The sequence below is a fragment of the Lynx rufus genome, unplaced genomic scaffold, assembly GCF_022079265.1.
Source record: "Lynx rufus isolate CCGP_SWC_20201006 ecotype Redwood Valley unplaced genomic scaffold, mLynRuf1.p SCAF_18, whole genome shotgun sequence".
Lineage (NCBI taxonomy): Eukaryota > Metazoa > Chordata > Mammalia > Carnivora > Felidae > Lynx > Lynx rufus.
The window spans coordinates 12,643,501-12,664,679 of record NW_025814832.1 but is presented as its reverse complement, the minus strand read 5'-3'; the positions used below and the strand labels follow the sequence as shown (position 1 = coordinate 12,664,679).

General features: G+C 36.3%; 1 protein-coding gene across 1 annotated transcript in view; it reads left to right on the top strand.

Moving 5' to 3' along the window:
* APPBP2 (amyloid beta precursor protein binding protein 2) overlaps nt 1-21,179 on the top strand; it is a 52,225-nt gene that overhangs the window by 13,846 nt on the left and 17,200 nt on the right. Inside the window, exons 2-5 of the mRNA XM_047080907.1 lie at nt 6,989-7,077; nt 9,561-9,712; nt 12,204-12,327; nt 18,516-18,684. Of these exons, the coding sequence (XP_046936863.1) occupies nt 6,989-7,077; nt 9,561-9,712; nt 12,204-12,327; nt 18,516-18,684 (534 nt within the window). The remainder of the gene's footprint in view (nt 1-6,988; nt 7,078-9,560; nt 9,713-12,203; nt 12,328-18,515; nt 18,685-21,179) is intronic.

Below are 21,179 nucleotides of genomic sequence, written 5' to 3'. Positions count from 1 at the left end.
AAGCAAGACATTTAAGTGTTGTCTTCAAAAGAAAGCATTTACCTTTTAATTATGTATTATGTTAAAATACTTCTGTGACACTTTAATCCAAGAATTTATAATCTGAGACCCCAATGTAATCAGGTACAGGATTTACATATCATATACAATATAAGAGCAAAGGAAATATTATATTACAATGTGAATTTTTTCAGAGCTACATTTCAGATGAATTTTGAGATTAGAGAATTTTTCGAGTAAATACATCTTATGAGTGAAGATAGTACGTGTGTATTAAATAGAACAATTTGTTACTTTCATTTATTTTAGAGGTGAAGGATACATTTGTTTAGAGATAAAGGAGACATTATTTTTTAAAAACTTTTTATTAAAAAATTTAAACACAAAAGTAGATGGAAGACCTCTGTGTGTCTGTTGTCCAGCTTTAACAGTTACCAGTTTTTGGCCAGTCTTGGTAAATCTGTTCTACCACATCCCCCTTTCCTATAGTATTTGGAAGCAAATCTAGGCATCATATAATTTCATCTGCTAATGTTTTAGTAGCCACCTTACTCTTACAACCCCTAAAAAATTTAATAGTAGTTTCTTACTGTTACTGAATATACAGTTATTCGATTTTCAGTTTTAAATGTGAAATTTGTATGTAATTTTACAGTTTGCTTATTTGGGTCAGGATCTAGATAAGTTCTACAGGTTGGCTGTTGGTTGATCTCTCTCTTAAGTCTTTTTTGATCTATAGGTGGCCTTTCCATCTGTTTTCTTATCTTTGCAGTTTGTTGAAGAAAGAGAATTCTTTGTCTTACAGACAGTACATAGTTTTCCTGTAGCCTGGATTTCAGTGATCATGATATAAAACATTTTCATCATCCCTTCTAGATGTTTTAGTCTTTGTCTCTGTGGGGGCTTCATGGGTTTCACTGATTTCAGATTTCAGCTTTTAATACCAAGTTTTGGGTTTGGGGTCTGTAAATCATTTAGGTAGTATGAATTGGGACTGCATAGTCCTATGTGTCTTAGGTTTGAAGTTTCAGTTTTTCACTGCAGACTTTGAAGGCTGTGGATATTCTTGACTTTTTCATTCCTGGTTTAGGCAGGTAGTTCAGCTCCAAGTCCCTTTGCTTACAAGGATCTGCTGTCTGGACTCCTTCCTACCTGGTGTTTTGTACTCTACCCACAACCACTCAGAGGTATAAACTATTCTGTTTTTCTTCCTTCCCAGCTGTTTTTGAGTTTTGACAGCTGTGAAGTTTTTGCTCTTGGTTTCAAACTCAGCTATTTATCCAAAAGTTCTTTTCTGATAACTTTATTCAGCAGTTCCTTTTGTTTGGGAAAGAGCTGGAAGGTTTTCATATGTGTCGCTGTCATCTGCCTATTGCCAGAAGCTTTACTCCGGTTTGTCTTCAAAACTCAGCTGAAATTCTTCTTAGAGTAGTTACTTCATTTGTGATACTAAAACACTCTGTTTACCTCCATTGTATAATCTATGAGCATTATCTTTCTGCTCTGACAGATTCTACATTTTTTGAGATCAGAGAACAACTCTTACTTTGTATTCCTGTGATGACCATAGTCACTAATATATCCCTGATACCTAGCACAGTGTCTTACACAAATGTTCCTGATATTTATTAATGAGAAAATAAGTAGAATATTTCTAGCTATAGTTTTCTTGCCTTTGATGTGAAAAATGACAAAGATAAAACAGGTTCAGTAAGCCATGAGTTTCATGTACTGAATATGCCAGGGTACTTGGTAAAAGATCAGATGTTAATAGGAAACATCTATTTTTGTCTATCAACTTAAGCATCTATTATTTAGAATTTGTTCTTGACTTTCGCATTTAGGTACTGGCAGTTTATGTTCTTCATCGCTAGGGTACACTAGTGTATGAAGTTTGCATTGAAATTTGTTCTCAGAGTTTATTGTATGAGCACTATTGTATAGAGTACTATGAAGAAAGGACATAAGATTATGTCTAATCAGTGTTTCTCTTTAAGGTGCTCACAGTGTGGTTGGGAGACAATAAGTAACTATGTATGAAGCTGGGGTTTTTCCCTAAGTGTTGAATTCTTTAGCTAAATTTGGGCAGTTTCAATAAATAATGATAGAATAACAATACTAAATATTTGATTCTCTAACTGTAAACTTCAGAATAGAGACTGTGTCTTGATTTTTTTTGTTTGTTTCTTCTGAGGTTGAGTTCCATCCAAAGTAGATCGTTACCAATTTGGATTATGGATTCAGAAAGCATTGAATGTATGCTATGCAATGTGCTAGGTATTGGGGGTATAGTGATAACAGTGGTTACCTCACAGAGTGTAGAGTGTAATGGAGTGACATGTTGAACAAGTTTAGTGAATGTGTGCATGTATGTCTTGATGCTGATGTGGAGGAAAATACAGTGTGTCATGAGAAAGTATAACAGGGAACAGAATTTAGATTGGGGAGTAAAGGGCAGGTCTCTATGAGAAGGTGACAAATTAGTGGAGACCATTAGGAAGAGTTATAGATTAACCCGGCAAAGAATCACGGTACTAGTGCTTCATGTGGAGGCAGTAGCATATGTGTGCAAAACTCATGAGGTGAGATAGAGCTAAAAGAAAGCTAATGTGGCAGGAATATAGGAGACAGGGAGAAACAATGGTAAAAAATGAGGTTTGAAAAATAGGCAGGAGTCAGATAACTTTTAGAGACTTGTAGCCCATGTTAAAAATTTTGAATTATGTTCACACTGAGGCTGCCATTGAAAAGTTTTAAACAAGGAATGCCATGAAATAATTTACATTTTTAAAAGATCATTCTGGCTGCTGTGCGGAATTGATTAGAAGAGGACAAGAGTGGTAATGGAGAAGCCAGTTCTACCTAACCTTTTCAGTAATCCAAGTGAACGATTTGAAATATAAATCCTGTCTCACAGATGTGCAGTTTATTGAATATTGTCCAGCTTTTGAAAAAACATACACATATGTAATGGTAGATAAACAATTTAAAAACAAAAGAGGGCTTATATTGCTCAAACTTTTCTAAAACTCATTTTTACGTGTCATGGTAATTTTTCTTTGATAACAACTGCTTTTCATTTCTGAAGATTTTTGCTCTTTACTGACTCTTCAAGAGGGGATAACAGTTTCAAACATGAGTGAGGTACATATTTTTTTTATATTTTTTTAATATTTTATATTTTTTTATATTTTTTTCTAAACCTTTCCAAGTTTCTGTTGTTGGGAATTAGCCAAGATTATTTTGTATGCTAATCTGATGTCAAAACTAAGCTGTTCAGTCTTAGCCTGTGGTGATTTTGAGTTGGCTGGGAAAGCAACCAATTAAAAATCCCTCTGGTTAAGGAAGACTTTCATCCCCATCTTTATCTCCCAAAGAGTTTTCTGGGTTTGGGGATGGCTTGGATTGCCCTTGCAGTAGTTTTTCCTTCAGTATGTTATAAGATTTTTACTTTAGTCTGTTCGAAAACATCACCAGGAATTCCATCCCTTTGTATCTTCAAGGTGTTAATTCTTATATATGTGTGTTACTAATATTTTACTCGGTTTCGTTTACATTTTTTATTGATAATATTTTATATTCTTGGGCATTTTAGGGTTTTATGTAATCACTTATCTCTATGATTTTTGCCTGTGATATGTTTCAAAAGGCAGTGTTTACCAAGTAGCTTTTAATATTGCTGTCATTTAAGTCTGGAATTTATTTTTACTATATTTTATTAGGAGACATCTAACTTTGCTTTCCCATTTTTTTCTTTTTTTAAATGTTTATTTATTTTTGAGTGACAGCATGCACATGAGCCAGGGGAGGGGCAGACGGGGGACAAAGGGATCTCACTAATCGTGAGATCATGATCTGAGTCAAAGTCTGATTGATGCTTAACCTACTGAGCCACCCAGGTGCCCCCCCCCTTTTTTTTTAAGTTTTGAGAAAGAGAAAGAGAGTACATGCATGCACCCACAGGAAGGGTGGAGAGAGAGAATCTTGAGCAGGCTCCACATGGGGCCTATACCTGGAACTTGAGATCATGACCTGATCTAGAGTCGGATGCCCAACCGACTGAGCCATCCAGGCGCTCCTCCTTTCCCCATTTTTATGCACTCTTTGTTAGCTCCTTCTTCAGTGATCAAAAAATTTTTTTCTTCATCATGTTAATTTTTTACACATACTGTGGTCTACTTTTGAAGTTTGCATTTTGTTCCATTGATTGGTTTGTCTTCATACCTTTCCAGTATTGTTTTAGTTGTATTATATTGTCTGGTTTTATATCTCTTGGGAGGTAATTTACCTACTTCTAAAAATAAACTATTTTCCCTTAAAGAACCAAAAGTTGATAGAGTCTTTTAATAGCCTTGTTATTCATTGGGTACAGAATATAATATGAAACACTTAACAATGAACTGAAGTAAGATTTAAAAAAAAATTTTATAAAAAAATTTTTTTAACATTTTTTAATTTTTTTTTTTATTTTTGAGACAGAGACAGAGCATGAACGGGGGAGGGGCAGAGAGAGAGGGAGACACAGAATCTGAAGCAGGCTCCAGGCTCTGAGCTGTCAGCACAGAGCCCATTGTGGGGCTCGAACTCACGAACTGTAAAATCGTTACCTTAACCAACTGAGCCCCCAGGCACCCCCTAAATAAGTCAGATTTTTAAAAATCTAATCAGAATTCTTACCAAGGAATCTGGAGCCTCAGTTTCCTCCAAGCTCTACTCTATAAGCTGTATGAATCTATGAAAGAATAAATCTTTAAGTCTTCTATAAAAACGTTAAAAATTACCCTTTTTATCTATTTATTTATTTATTTTTAATTTACATCCAAGTTAGCATACAGTGCAACAATGATTTCAGTAGTAGATTCCTTAATGCCCCTTACCCATTTAGCCCATCCGACTCCCCCCAACCAAGCTAAAAATTACTCTTTTTATATATACTCTTCCTTCCTGATAGATTATCTTTAAGAGGCAGTGTAGTGTACATTATTAAGAACATGGATGTAAAGACAGACTGCCAGGGGCCGGATTTGTGCTTTACCCCTTTTTAGTTGCATGATTTTGAGCAGGTTATTTAATTTTATATGCCTCAATTTCCTTATCTGTGAAAGTATAGAGTGAGTTACTTATGTAAAGCACTTAGAACAATGCCTGGCACATATTAGATCTTTTTAAGAATTAAATGCTATTTTTATTCTGGATCAGTATCCATAAATCCCATTCACAGAATGTCTAAGTTTGCATTTTTGGATAAACCTGGTAAGGATAATTGGAAACAATTAAGTCATTACCCTCTTCCCAGAATTTAAATGTGAACCCATTTTTAGCTAGAAAAATTGAACAGAGTAAAAGGGGGAGGGGCTTGTGTTAATAAGGGCATGTTTACATTGTAACTAAGGAAGCAACTTTTCAGAATTTTAATTTCAAATCCCATTTAGTAAGATGTACCAGTTTTCAGTCATTAAAGGCATACGATGAGTTGTAATGTATACAAAGCTTAATTGTCTTTGGTGAGTACAGGCAAAAAGGTTGTATAACTTGTTTTCATTTCTCCTATCTTAAAGAAATTCTAAGCCTTAAGTTTGCTAATGATAAGTTATTTTGGTAAGAAGTGAGGTTTTTTTGTATTATACCATTTTGGGAGTGTGTGTATATATTTATTTTGATAAGTAGATTTACTTTTCTGCCCTAGATAAAAACTTATCACATTGTTAAGCTTCCAAATACAGATTAGGTCATACATTCTCAACTTTATTTTCTGAGTTATTCTCTGTTGGTTAATAGTCAAAGTAAATATGACAGTGATTAATAATAGTGAATTTTACTGTTTACATTCCCAGAAGCTCTGACTATAGCAGAAAACATAATCATCGCTAAAATTAGCAAATCTTTCCTTACGAAAGTTTACTGTTAATGAGTATCCAACCGTTTTATGTGAAGATAACATTTTGCTTCCCCTTCCTGGGCATGTGGTAGCCCTTATCTCTTCTCTTCGGTAATTGTTACAGATTTTTCACAGCAGTCCTTATTGATTTGCATTAATATACTTATGTAATTTGACCTGGCTTCCATTGTGACTAGTGATTTATGCCCAAGAACTAGTTGATTGAGTTTGTAGTATATTTTCCCAGCACAAAGTTAACTGGCCCATTTTGGCACATGAACTCTAGATCTTGTCTTTTTGAAACCCCTGTTCTGTAAACTGAGCTAAGAGTTAAGTGTAATATAAAGTGAATAAGATAAAATTCCAGCCTTCTAAGGCACTATATTTATATAGCATATAAAAATTCAAAGCATTTGGTGAAGCTGGAGTGGGAGAAGGAGGGACAGTAGTATTTGTCTCTTTTTAACCATGTGCATATATTATTTGTGATAAACATTGAACACATTTGTTAAAATGTTACTTTTAAAAGAAGTTCTAAAAAGTCAGGCAAAATGCGTAAGGGATTGTGACATGATTAGAAATCCTGCCATCTTGGATTATTTTAATTTATTTATTTTTCATCCTGGATTACTTTATTTATTTAAGATTTTATTTTTAAGCAGTCTCTTTACCCAATGTGGGGCCTGAACTCACAACCCTGAGATCAAAAGTTGCACACTCTCCTGACTGAGCCAGCCAGGCACCCCCCCCCCCATCCTGGATTACTTTAGACTTGATCTGTTAATTTTAAAAGTTTCTTGAACATAACTTTTTATGTTTATTTAATAAGTGTATAGCACTTTGTAGAATTTAACATGTACCAGATACTAATTTTTAAATTAAATTAATTTTAAATGTTAATTTTTAACTTTATATACAACTATTAAAATGTCTTGTATGAATTGTAAAAATTTGTTAATTTACTATTGCTGTGGAATCATACTGACTTTGGGTAGTACCCATTAAATTCATTAAATATTAAGTCCATCAAATTATATCTAGAAGTATAATTAAAGTAAAATTAAAATTAAATTAAAATTTTTTAATTACCTTTTTTATTTTTCATTTCAGCTTTACCAACAGGGACGCTTATGTCAACTGGGCAGTGAATTTTGTGAATTGGAAGTTTTTGCTAAAGTATTGAGAGCTTTGGATAAAAGGTAAATACACTTTTTAAAAATTGTAGTGAACTATACATAACCTAAATTTTATCATTGTAACTTTTTAAGTGTACAATTCAGTGACATTAAGTACCTACCTACCCATTGTTGTGAAACCATCATTACCACCTTGCTTTTTGTGTTCAAGAAAAGGAGACTGAATTCATCTTCCCCATTTTGGCTGTTACATGTGGTGGAGCCACATACAAGTATAGACGACACAGCCTTTGATTATATACTTGCTGTTCTCTTTAGCATTCTTCCTGAAATTTGCTTTAAATGCTATTTCTTTTTCCTAACCCACACTTCTAGGAAAATAAGAATATAGTTTTACAAAATACTGCTAATTTCTAATATGAATATTGCCAAGTTGTTTTATTTGTTCAACAAATTAACTAAGTATATACTTGTTCAATGCCTAGTACAAATCAGGTACTGTTCAAGATGCTGTGAATAAGTTCTACAACATCTCTTCCTCATGGATTTTGTATTTGAGAGAGGAAAATAATAGGTAAATAATACAATTTCGCTGTTAGAGGTAACTTTGAAATGTGGCCTGTGTACTGTAGAGAAACTTTTTGGTTAGTTGAATAATTAAAATTAATCTGTAAAATAAATGAGAACTTCATTTTGGTAAAAGAAGGCTATAGCAAAACTTTTAAAAAAGCATTCTTTAAGAAAAGGTTACCTTTCTGGAATTTAAATTTCTCTATACAATTCTAAACGTAGCCATTGTAAAGATTTAGTGGAATACCTCTCTTTCATCTCTCAGGTTATCTTTCACCAAGTCAAAATCCCTTGGTAAGTGTTTAATGTATTTGTGAAACTAAAAGCATGTAGTTTGACTTTTTTCCCCTTTATCCAAAGCAGTGATTCTGGTATTTACAATTTTGTCATTTAAAAGTTTTTTATTAAGATATAATTCACATACCACCACATTCACCATTTTAAATTATATAATTAATTCAGTGTCTTTAGTATATTCACAAGGTTTTGCAACCATCACCACCATCTAATTCTAGAACATTTTCATCACCCCATAAAGAAACCCTGTACCCATTAACAATCACTTCCTATTTCCTCTTACCCCCAGCCTACCATTAATCAATTTTCTGTCTCTAGATTTACCTGTTCTAGAAAAGAGAATCATATGGTATATGGTCTTTTGTGACTGGCTTCTTTTACTTACAATGTTTGGAAGGTTTATTCATGGTGTTGCTTGTATTAGTACTTCTTTCCTTTTATGGCTGAGTAATTTTCCATTGTATGAATATACTGTGTTTTATTTATCTAGTCATCTGTTGGTGAACATTTTGGCTGTTTGGCTATTATGATAATACTGCTGTGAACGTTTATGGACAAGATTTTGTGTAGGCATATGTTTTCAATTGTGTATATAACTAAGGGTGTATACATATGATAACTCTGTTTAATTTTTTTAGTAAACTCTAAACTGTTTTCCATAGTGGCTGTATCATTTTATGTTCCTACCATCAATGTATGAGAGTTCCAATTTTTACATATTTTTGTCATCACTTTTTTAGAATAATGATTACATCCTAGCAGGTGTGAAGTGGTATCTCATTGTGATTTGGGTTTGCATGTCCCTAATGACTAATGATGTTGAGCATCTTTTCTTGTACTTATTGGTCATTTGTATACTTTCTTTGGAGAAATCTCTATTCAAATCCATTTCCCATTTTTAAATTGGGTTATTATTGAATTATAAGATCATTTGGTTTTTAAAAGTTAGTTTTAGGGGCGCCTGGGTGGCTCAGTTGGTTGATCATCTGACTCTTGATTTCGGCTCAGGGACTCTTGATTTTGGCACAGGTCAGGATCCCAGGGTTGTGGGATTGAGCTCCACGTCAGGCTCCACACTGTGTGGAGCCTGCTTAGGATTCTGTCTCTCTCCCTCTGCCCCTCTCCCCTGCTCGTGTTCTCTCTCTCTCTCTCTCTCTCTTTCTCAAATAATTTTTAAAAAAGAAAAGTTAGTTTTATTCTTTTTTATTGACATTTGTTTACACATACAGGAACACACAGTGATCTACTGAATAAAAATATTAGGCTAAATTATGGATTATTATGGCCTCATAATTCATAAGGCAGAAAGTTTTTTGTATCTTATTCCATCTTGGAAAATAATGGTAATGTTATTTTTTAAAAAGAAAGCTAGTGGACGCCAGGGTGCTCAGTCAGTTAAGTGTCCAACTCTTGATTTGGGCTTAGGTCATGATCACACAGTTCGTGAGTTCAAGCCCTTCATTCCCAGCATGGATCCTGCTTGGGATTCTCTCTCTCCCTCTTTCTCTGCCCCTTGCCTGCTTGCTTGCACACACCTGTGCACACCCATGCACATGTGTTCTCTTTCTTTCTCCCTCAAAATAAATAAATAAACTTAAAAAAAAATAAAAATCAAGCTAGCACTTTCTAAAACTGTAAAATATGTTATCTTTATAAAATAATCTTTTCTTCTCTTTCAGACATTTGCTTCATCATTGTTTCCAGGCTTTGATGGATCATGGTGTGAAAGTTGCTTCAGTCTTGGCCTACTCATTCAGTAGGCGGTGCTCTTACATAGCAGAATCTGATGCTGCAGTAAAAGAAAAAGCCATTCAGGTTGGCTTTGTTTTAGGTAAGTAATAGTAAAATAGAGGAGTGTTTTATTGTAGGACATGACTCATTAAACCTACTAATGATAAAGGATTACACCAGAACATTCCCAAAGTCTACATAAGGAAGTTGAGAAAAACATCAGAAAAATTAGGTGTGATTTATTGAATGTTAACTTTGTGCCAAACACTAAAGTAGGCATTTAAATGTTATATTTTCCAAATCCTCATAACATTCCAGTGGTGTGATGGTATTAATGGCACTTTACAAATGAAAGATTCAGAAAAGTTAAGAACTTGCTCAAGTCACATAGCTGGTAGTGTACTAAAAGTTTAGAATCCTGCATCTATAAATTCCTTACCACATGTTTTGCTAACATGTCCTGCTGCCTCCAGCCTCTTTCACCAGCTTACCATATGCTGTGGCATGAGACTTAATCCTTTTAAGGCCTCAGTTTTTCAGTCTCTAAAATGAGGGTAATCCTGTATTTCCTGATGGGATGTTACAAGAATACTGAAAACATATGGGGAAGGAGTCTGAGAAGGTTTTGTTATATACAGAGAAAAATACTGTTTAAATTTTGTGTAACATTAAAAAAAATGTTTATTTGGGGGGTGCCTGGTGGCTCAGTCAGTTAAGCAGCCAACTTTGGCTTAAGTCATGATCTCGCATTCGTGAGTTCGAGCCCTGCATTGGTTCTGGCAATTTGGAGCCTGGAGCCTGCTTTGGATTCTGTGTGTCCTTCTCTGTCTCTCCCCCACTCATGCTCTGTTTCTCTCTCTCAAAAATAAATAATAAGCAATAAACATTAAAAAGAAATTTTTTTAAATGTTTGTTTTAAAGACACAGAGAGCGTGAATGGGGGAGGGACAGAAAGAGATGGAGATCAAGAATCCCAAGCAGGCTTTGTTCTGTCTGCACTGAGCCTGACATGAGGCTCGAACCCATGAACCATGAGATCATAACCTGAGCTGAAATCAAGAGTCAGACGGTTAAACGACTGAGCCACCCAAGCACCCCTGCATAACATTTTGTATATTTTTTACAAATCTACATAGATAAGTATGTTTCAGGCAACTACTTATTAAAGTTGTTACTTACCCTTCTTTTTACTTTCTTTAAAAATTTTTTTTTGAAATAATTATAGATTCACAGACAATATCAAAACCAAGAATTGACATGACTTTAACACTATTTAAAAAAAATTTTTTTAATGTCTATTTTTGAGAGAGAGAGAAAGAGAGAGAGATATGTGGGGGGTAGGGGGGCAGAGAGAGGGAGACACAGAATCTGAAGCAAGCTCCAGGCTCTGAGCTGTGAGCACAGAGCCTGATGGGCTCGGACTCATGAACCGTAAGATCATGACCTGAGCCAAAGACGGACGCTTAACCAACTGAACCACCCAGGTGCCCCCAAGTTCAGTACTGTTAAGTAGACTACAGGCCTTATTGCATTTTCAACAATTTTTACATGTACTCACGTGTGTGTATGTTTCTATGCAGTTGATTCCATGTAAAGATTCATATAACTGTCATTACCATCAAGATACAGGACTGTTCCATCAACACAGACTACCTTTCACTTTTAACTCCTTACATTAATGTGTGCACATGCCTGTTTTAGCTCTCTTACACATGCACATACACTTTCTTTGCTAACAAATTTTCATGATCATTTCCTTCAATCTTAGAATAATTCTTTGTAGTGGTCATAGACAGTTTGCTGGAAGAACTTCAGAACATTTTTCCTGAAAAGAAATTTATCCTCTGATAGTCCCACGGAATAAAACTGCAACCAAGAATTGTCCCCCAAAAATGTCTCTAGCAAAAGAGTATCTGTGATCTTGATGAATGTTAAGGTTGACATCCCTTTGGTCCTAGATGATTATGTAAAAATCTGTAGAACAACTTCAGTATCAACCAAAGTGAAAGGCAGAAAGTTTTTAGTGTTCATTGACGTCCTCTGTCAGCTCCACAAGCATTTATACCAAATGTCTGGTTGTTATAATGAGCCAGACTGAAGAAATATCTTGCAGGTAGAATCAAGTTCTAACAAACTCATAGTTAAGTTATTGGTCTTGATCCTAAAATTACCGCAATTTGGAGACAATGGAGACAATTTTCTTAATAATAGCTTTATTGAGATGTTCTTTGAGATTGGGTATAGAGAGACTGAAAATGTTAGGATTATTGAAATATATGGCTGATTAACTGGAAAATGTCAATTCTTAGAGTATAGAGTATTTTTAGAGGGTTAAAACTCTTGACTCCTTATTCAAGGTCTCAACTTTGATCTAATCCCCCTAGTTTGAAAGTTTTTGTTTTGTTTTTTGTTTCACAGTAGCTTTGTTTTGGGCTAAACACAGGACTTTAATATTACGGGTGTTTTCATTTTAGATAATACTAATTTTAAGCGTGTCATTTTAGCTTTCAAGTGATTTATTAAATTATTTTAAAAATTACTTATTAAATTATTTAAAATTATTTAAAGTTACTGGTTTTCTTGTCCTTTAGGTGGCTTTCTTTCAGATGCAGGGTGGTACAGTGATGCTGAGAAAGTTTTTCTGTCCTGCCTTCAGTTGTGTACTCTACATGATGAGATGCTTCATTGGTTTCGTGCAGTAGAATGTTGTGTGAGGTAAGTTGGAACAAATCCTACTGTAATGGTCCTTAGTGGCTTTTATAGTTTTAGCTTGTATAAGTATACTCCTAACAATTGGACAAACCTCAGAGGTTATATTTGTTTGTCATAGTTTCATTAGTCTGGCCTCCTATCTCTGATCACCAAAATATAGTTAACTTGCTATGGGCATCTTAGTTTAGATTTGAATATTATGAACCAGACTGTATATTTTATGTATGTATGTATGTATATATGTATTTTTGGGAGAGAGAGAGAGAGCATGAGAGTGGGGAAGGGCAGAGAGAGAGAGGGAGACAAAGGATCTGAAGCAGGCTCTGTGCTGACAGCAGAGAGCTCAATGTGGGGCTCAAACTCATGAACCCTGAGATCATGAGCTGAACTGAAGTTGAATGCTTAACCAGCTGAGCCACCTAGGTGTCCCTATTTTATATATATATATTTTTGCTATGTCGTAGAGCTTGTGTGTTCATTCACTCAACAATTATTTATTGAATGCCTCAGTGTACCCAAAACTGTGCTAGGCACTGGATGCTGGGAAAATAAAAACATGTTTTTCTTGGGTGTTTATTTTTTTTACCCCTGTTTACATTTCTAGAATTGTGTAATAAGATTAGTATTTTATTTATAAATAACTATTTTCTTTAAAAATACATTTTTTAACATGTACTTAAAGGAAAGGCAGGCAAGGCTAGAAATAACTCTTCTTTTTTACTGTCTTCGTTTTTTCTATGTAACATTTAGTTATGGGTATTTTTATGTAAGTTTTCTCTCTGTCCCAAAATTTGATTTGACATTTTTTTTTAATGTTTATTTATTTCTGAGAGAGAGAATGAGAGAGAGCCTGCGCATGTGCGAGTAGGGGAGGAGCACAGAGAGAGGGAGACAGGATCTGAAGTGGGCTGTGCTGATGCAGAGAACCCCATATGGGGCTCAAACTCATGAACCACGAGATCATGTGACCCAGAATCCAGAGTTGGAACTCAACTGAGCCACCTAGGCGCCCCATCTTGCTCAGTCTTAACATGAATATATTCATAAGCTAATGACTTCTAAACTTGTATATTTTCCTTCCAAACAGTGAATAGTTTAACCAGTTAAATAGTAATTGCTTTTGACAATAGCTGTTGATCAGGTAGATACAAATGTATTTTCTCATAAAAATCACATACTATGGGAGGGGCGTCTAGGTGGCTCAGTCAGTTGTGTCTGACTTCAGCTCAAGTCGTGATCTCACAGTTCATGAATTTGAGCCCTGCATCAGGCTTGCAACTGTCAAGTGCAGAGCCCGCTTTGGATCTTCTGTCCCTCTCTCTCTGCCCCTCCCCTGCTTGTGCGCCCTCTTTCAAAAACAAAACATTAAAAAAGAATAACATGCTATGAGAAAGAAGGTATATGAGAAATCTGTACCTTCTCAGTTTTATTGTGAACCTAAAACTGCTCTTAAAAATAAAATATTTTTAAAAGATAATAAAATACTATACTTACATTGTAGAACCACATTTGGAGAACCTTGAGAACCTGCCTTTTCATTAGACTGAGTATATTAAGGCAAAATTGGATCCTCAGTTGGATCTAAAAGTTTCTTGGATCCTTCATCCTGTTCTGTGTCAGCCCAGATGGACATACAGACCCTGAAGAGTCTCCATATGTTTAATTTGCCCTTTTGTTTCAGTAGACAACCAGCAGGAAGTGGAGAAAATATCAAGCTGTGCATTTCTGGCTTAAAATATTTAGTTTGATACCCCATCATATGCCAATTATTAAATAATTTCTAGAAGTTTATTTTTAGTGAGAATATAGTGAATATTGTTGGAAATGCAATTTCTAGTATTGTATAAATGAAAGGTGAATACTGTTCTTTTCCTTCTGTAAGTTTACAGCCTGTGCTTGAGTTTAACCTTTTCCTCATTGAACCCTTTGGATCACTACCAACTCTGTATCTCTAATACGCATCCTTTTTTCTCAAGGTCATTTTTGGGTTTTTTTGGACTGTTGTAATACCTTCTGTCCTGGTTGTCTTCCTTTCACTCTTGGCTTTATTATAATCCATCTTCCACACTGTAGCCAGAGGAGTCTTTCTAGAGTTGCACTGTCCAGTATATAGTCATTAACCATGTACAACTTTATAAAATTAATTAAAGTTAAAAACTGGGTCCTCAGTCACATTAGGCACATTTCAGATACTCAGTAGACACTTGTGGCTGGTGGCTACCAGATTGAGCAGAGCAGATATAGAATATTTCAGGAAATTCTATTAGCGTTGTTCTAGAGCATAAACCAGATCTCACTGTTACAGCCAAAACTCCTTACCCTGACCTGGCAAGGCCCTATTAAATCTTTGTTATCTCTGCTTTCTCATCTCTCTCTCCTCTTAAAAAAATTTTTTTTTAATGTTTTATTTATTTTTGAGAGAGAATGTGCGAGAGAGAGAGCATGAGCAGGGAAGGGGCAGAGAAAGATGGAGATATAGAATCCGAAGCAGGCTCCAGGCTCTGAGCTGTCAGCCCAGAGCCCGATGTGGGGTTCAAACCCATAGAATGTGAGATCATGACCTGAGCTGAAGTTGGACGCTCAACTGACTGAGCCACTCAAGTGCCCCCTCTCTCTTTTTTTAAGTTTGTTTATTTTGAGAGAGAGAGAGAGGGAGGGGAAGGGCAAAGAGAAGGGGAAAGGGAGAATCCCAAGCAGCCTCCATGCTGTCAGCACAGAGTCCAGCTAAGGGCTTGATCTCCCAAACTAAGATCATGACCTGAGCTGAGATCAAGAGTTGGATGCTTAACCAACTGAGCCATCCAGACACCCCTGGTTTCTCATCTCTTTTTACATAATCCTTTATTCATAATACTTCAGACATGTTGGTCTTCTGTCTGTTCTTTGATTGTGCCACATTTTTTTTCCCTTAGGGCTTTTGCAAGTTGTTATTCCTTCTGTTTGAAACATGCTTCCTTACAGACCTTCACATGATTGCTTCTTCATCATTTAGGTATCAACTCAAATGTTAGCTTCTCAAGAGAATTCTTCCATATCTACCCTGAGAACCTTCTTTAGGAAGTTCCTGATCATGGGGCACCTGGCTGGCTTAGTCGGTAGAGCGTGACTCTTGATCTTGGGGTTGTGAGTTGGAGCCCCACATTGGATGTAGAGATTTCTTATTTTGTTTTTAATGTTTATTTTATTTATTTTGAGAGAGAGAGAGAGAGTGAGCAGGGGAAGGGCAGAGATGAAAGGAGAGAGAATTCCAAGCAGGCTCCTTGCTGTCAGTTCAGAGCCCAATACAGGGATTGAACTCACGAACTGCGAGATCATGACCTGAGCTGAAATCAGATGCCCAACCAACTGAGCCACCCAGGCACCCAGATGTAGAGATTTCTTAAAAAAAAAAAAAAAAAAAAAAAATTTAATTTGAGAGAGAGCAAGAGTGAGTGGGGGAGAGAGGTGGTGGGGTGGAGAAAGATTGAAAGAGAATCTCAAGCAGGCTCCACGCTGAGTGTAGGCTCAATCCCATGACCCTGGAATCACGATCTGAGATGAAACCAAGAGTTGGATACGTAACTGACTGAGCCACCCAGGTGCCCCAAAAATAAAATCTTTTTTTTTTTTTTTTAATTTTTTTTTTCAACGTTTTTATTTTTGGGACAGAGAGAGACAGAGCATGAACGGGGGAGGGGCAGAGAGAGAGGGAGACACAGAATCGGAAACAGGCTCCAGGCTCCGAGCCATCAGCCCAGAGCCTGACGCGGGGCTCAAACTCACGGACCGCGAGATCGTGACCTGGCTGAAGTCGGACGCTTAACCAACCGACTGCGCCACCCAGGCGCCCCCAAAAATAAAATCTTTAAAAAAAAAAGGAAGCTCCTGATAATGTTACCCTATTTTTATAAGATTCGTAGCATTTATATTTTTTTAAGTGTATTTGTTATTTTTGAGACAGAGAGGCAGAGAGAGGGAGAGAGAGAATCCCAAGCAGATAGCCTCATGCGGGGCTCGAACTCACAGAACCATGAGATCATGACCTGAGCTGAAATCAAGAATTGGACGCTTAACTGACTGAGTCACCCAGGCACCCCGCATTTATTTTTAAATGAATGTCTTATTTTTTGGTGTGTTTGTCTGCCTATCCTATACTCCTTCCCCCTAGAGTGAATCTCCTTAGGGTCTTATTTACCACTGCATCCCTTTCACTTAGAAAAATGACTGGCACATAATAGGTGTTCAGTCAATAATGGACTGTAAGAGTCTCTCAAAACTTTATCATATCAACCAGCATATTTCTTTTTCCAGTAATCTTTTACTAGTTTTCAGTTCTATTTTCCTGTGCGTAGTTTCCATTGTGACAGGGATCATTGCTAACTACTTGACCATTAGAATAGCAATTTGGCAGTCAATTGACATTGTCTCTTTTTTCTGTATCAGTACACTTACTTTAGCATTAAAAATTTTCTATATACCAGGATGCTGGGTGGTTTGGTCAGTTAACCGTCTGACGCCAACTTGGGTCATGATCTCATGGTTCGTGGGTTTGAACCCTGCGTTGGGCTCTCTGCTGTCAGCACAGAGCCTGGAGCCTGCTTCAGATCCTCTGTTTCCCCTCCTTGTCTCTCCCCCACTCATGCTCTCTCTCTCAAAAATAAAACATTGAAAAAATTTTTTTACTTGAAATGTATACCAAAACATACATTTTTTTCTTTTATATTTCTGCTTAAAAATATAAATCCAGGGGCGCCTGGGTGGCGCAGTCGGTTAAGCGTCCGACTTCAGCCAGGTCACGATCTCGCGGTCCGTGAGTTCGAGCCCTGCGTCGGGCTCTGGGCTGATGGCTCGGAGCCTGGAGCCTGTTTCCGATTCTGTGTCTCCCTCTCTCTCTGCCCCTCCCCCGTTCATGCTCTGTCTCTCTCTGTCCCAAAAATAAATAAACGTTGAAAAAAAAAAATATATAAATCCATTCAATTCTCCATTCTAGGAAAGCCTGAAAATGACTGCTTATTTCTGCTTTATGTTTGAATTTGATGTTATAAAAAATTCAGAATCTTTGGTTAACCTTAGTATATTATTTTGCTGGAGGGTCTTAGTCTTTTTTAAAAGCAGATAACTGTATGGAGAATGTTGGAAGGATACACACTGGCATTGTATACTGTTTGCCACCTTATTGAGTTGTCTTGGTTCATTTGAAGTTATTCCATCTGTTTTCCCTGACTGTACAAAGAAATGATAGCGATTAGAAGACTGTTACATGTTTCTCATTCTGAGTCATTGATCTGTTAATATTTTTGGTATAGTTAGAAAAAATAAATTTTAAATATCTGTTTTTTATATTCTTGAAGAATCCTTCCCAGATTCTCCATACCTGGTTTCTTTCAAATGATTTTTATACCCTGTTCCCTCTCAGGGCTGAGCATTTTCAGAAGATTGTATTGGCATAATACATGCACATAAAGTTCTAGCCAGCATTATAATAGATACATAAATATATGTCAGGTCCTCACTGTTCTGTCTTGCATAGTCTATACAGATGTATGTAGTCTGTTGGTACCACAATCTGACCTAATGCATTTTGCTACTCTTACATATCATTACATAGTGTACATGGTTTTACAGTTACTTTGTGTAAAGAACTGTGTTTTTCCACCATAGAAGATAAAGGTTATAAAAGAAATAGGTGACAATACCACTATTTTCAGTCAACCTACCTTACTGGAAAGATAACCAAAAAATGAGCATTTATGAAGCAACATGAGATAAAGTTAGTAATCAAGTATTGCACAAATAAACTAGAACAAAAGAATGGAAAGTAATGGTAGGTAATAGTATTTCATGTTGATCTTGTTTTTTCATTGTTTTCCAATTTTTTTATAATGAGACTGCATTACTTTTGGATTTGAAACAAAAAGAGTTAAGGGTTAGATGTAGCACATTCTGAGTGCACAAAGTATGCAAAATATTTAAAGAACAAAAAGAATCAGAGTTGGATGAGATTAATCATGGGTAGTTTTCTGGGAAGAGACAACTCTTTGTGTGCTTTAGTCAGTCATGGTTTGGGCCAGATGGTTATTTTCCAGTGCTGCCCCGTACTTCTTACATCTAGTTTCCTTAACTCATTTGGGTGGTACTACTAAAGTAGCGATCTGTGAGAGGACCATGCTAGAAATGTCAAAAATAGAGGAATGTTATTTCTGGTTTTACAGGTTGCTTCATGTGCGAAATGGAAACTGCAAATATCACTTGGGTGAAGAGACGTTTAAGTTAGCTCAGACATATATGGATAAACTCTCAAAACATGGCCAGCAAGCAAACAAAGCTGCACTGTATGGAGAACTGTGTGCACTACTATTTGCAAAAAGTCACTATGATGAGGTGAGTGTTTTGAAGTGCATTTCATTGTGATCAGCAGGTAGCTATAAACAGGATAAAATCAAAACAAACAGATAAACAAAGAGAAACTAATAGTTACAGGCTGAGGGGATGGGAGAAATAGGTGAAGGATATTAAGAGGTACAAAATATCCAGTTACAAAATAAGTCATGGGCTTGAAAAGTACAGCATAGGGACTGTAGTCAGTAATATTGTAATAATGTATGGTGACAGATGGAACTACACTTATTGTGGTGAACATAGCATATTGTGTAAAATTGTCAGATCACTGTGTTGTATCCTGAAGCCACTCTAACGTTGCATGTCAACTGTACTTCGATTTAAAAAAAAGGACGGGGGTGCCTGGCTGGCTCAGTCGGTAAAGCATGTGACTCTTGATCTCAAGTTTGTAAGTTTGAGACCCACACTGGGTATAGAGATTACTTAAAAAAAATAATGAAATTTGTTTAAAAAATGAAAATAAATAATAAAATAAAATAAAAATTTTGAAAGGATAAATCATACAATCTTATATTTGTCTTAATCATATTTTTACATACTGGATTTACTTAAAGCAATACACATTTGTAATGGAATGTTTATTATTTGTTTTGATTTTATCTTTTGTAATGGAATATTTAAAATGAGACAAAAAAGGGGCGCCTGGGTGGCGCAGTCGGTTAAGCGTCCGACTTCAGCCAGGTCACGATCTCGCGGTCCGTGAGTTCGAGCCCCGCGTCAGGCTCTGGGCTGATGGCTCAGAGCCTGGAGCCTGTTTCCGATTCTGTGTCTCTCTCTCTCTCTGCCCCTCCCCCGTTCATGCTCTGTCTCTCTCTGTCCCAAAAATAAATAAACGTTGAAAAAAAAAATTAAAAAAAAAAAAATAATAAAATGAGACAAAAAAACATTCTGTGAGATGTATTTTAAACATACACATATATGATTTATGGCCTATTTTTGTTTTTAATTTGACCAAATATATTGCTATCTAAATTATTTTGATGGGCATGCTCTGTCAAATGAACCTTCAGTAGATGGTTTCTTATTGGATGTGCAGCTCTGGGTAAAATATCATAACTTGAAGGCATTCATTTTAATGGGAAGCTAGGTTTTATTTATTATACTTTATTGCATTGTTTTTCTCCTTCCTCTGCCTTATGAGAAAGATAACTTTGCTCCTGTCTTTATACTATTAAATTAATGCTTTAGTGCTAATGAATATGTAGTTGAGAAGTGATTTATGTCTTTTTAACTCCTTTACTTGGTTGCTTTACTTATGGAAAGATATCATAATTATTTTATGCTGCCACATAACTGTCATTTAACTTTCATATTTTATAATTATTCCTATCTTGATTTTTGCCCCATTAATATATTCCATATTCTCCATAAAGGAAAATTACAATTAGAGGTAAAGCTAGAAAATTCTAGAATGATTATACAATGACGTGCAACCCTGCTGCTAGGATCATCCTGCTATTCATATCCATGTGAGAAGACATCAAACCCACCTGTAAAAATCTAAAACCTTTACCAACATGCCTTCAATTTCTTAGGGGTGTTATGTATGTTTTTCTGGTTACGTTTGATGATGAATCCTATATCTGCTGAATTAGTTCTGTTGATGGATTGTTTTGCTGCCCCTTGTGTGCAATGATTGTTCCATAGCTTCTCAACCCAAATATAGAACTTAGCCTCTTTCTTTTATTTTCACACACCAAGAACAAAGAACCCATTCACAGAAGGCCTTTGTGTGGATAGCTGACTTTATGAGATCTCCAATGACAGTAAAGGAGGAAGTGAGAGAGAGATCTCCAACAACAGTTTGAGTAGTAGAGATGCTTACCTTAAGGGGCACCTGGGTGGCTCATTTGGTTAATCATCCAACTCATGATCTTGGCTCAGGTCTTTTTTTTTTTTTTTTTTTTTTTAAGTTTATTTATTTTGAGAGAGTGATGTGCACGCATGCTCCCACAAGTTGGGGAGGGGCAGAGAGAGAGAGAGAGAAAGAGAGAGACTCCCAAGCATGTCCAGGCCTAGCCCAGAGCCCAATGCACAGGGAGGGCTCCATCTCACCAACCCTGAGATCATGACCTCAGCCAAAATCCGGAGTCTGATGCTTAACCAACTGAGCCACCCAGGCACCCCTCAGCTCAGGTCTTGATATCAGGGTCATGAACGCAAGCCTGGCATTGATTGGGTTGCGTGCTGGGCGTGAAGCTTACTTAAAAAGAAGAGGGGTGCCTGGGTGGCTCAATTGGTTTAGCGTCCGACATTGTCTCAGGTCATGATTTCACGGTTCATGAGTAGTTCAAGCCCCATGTCGGGCTCTGTGCTGATAGCTCAGAGCCTGGGGCTTGCTTCAGATTCTGTGTTTCCTTCTCTCTCTGCCTCTCTCCCTCTGCCTCTCTTTCCCGCTCCCTCTCTCCAAAAATGAATAAGCGTTTTTTAAAAATTAAATTAGAAAAGAGAGAAAGAAATGCCTACTTCTAAAGTTC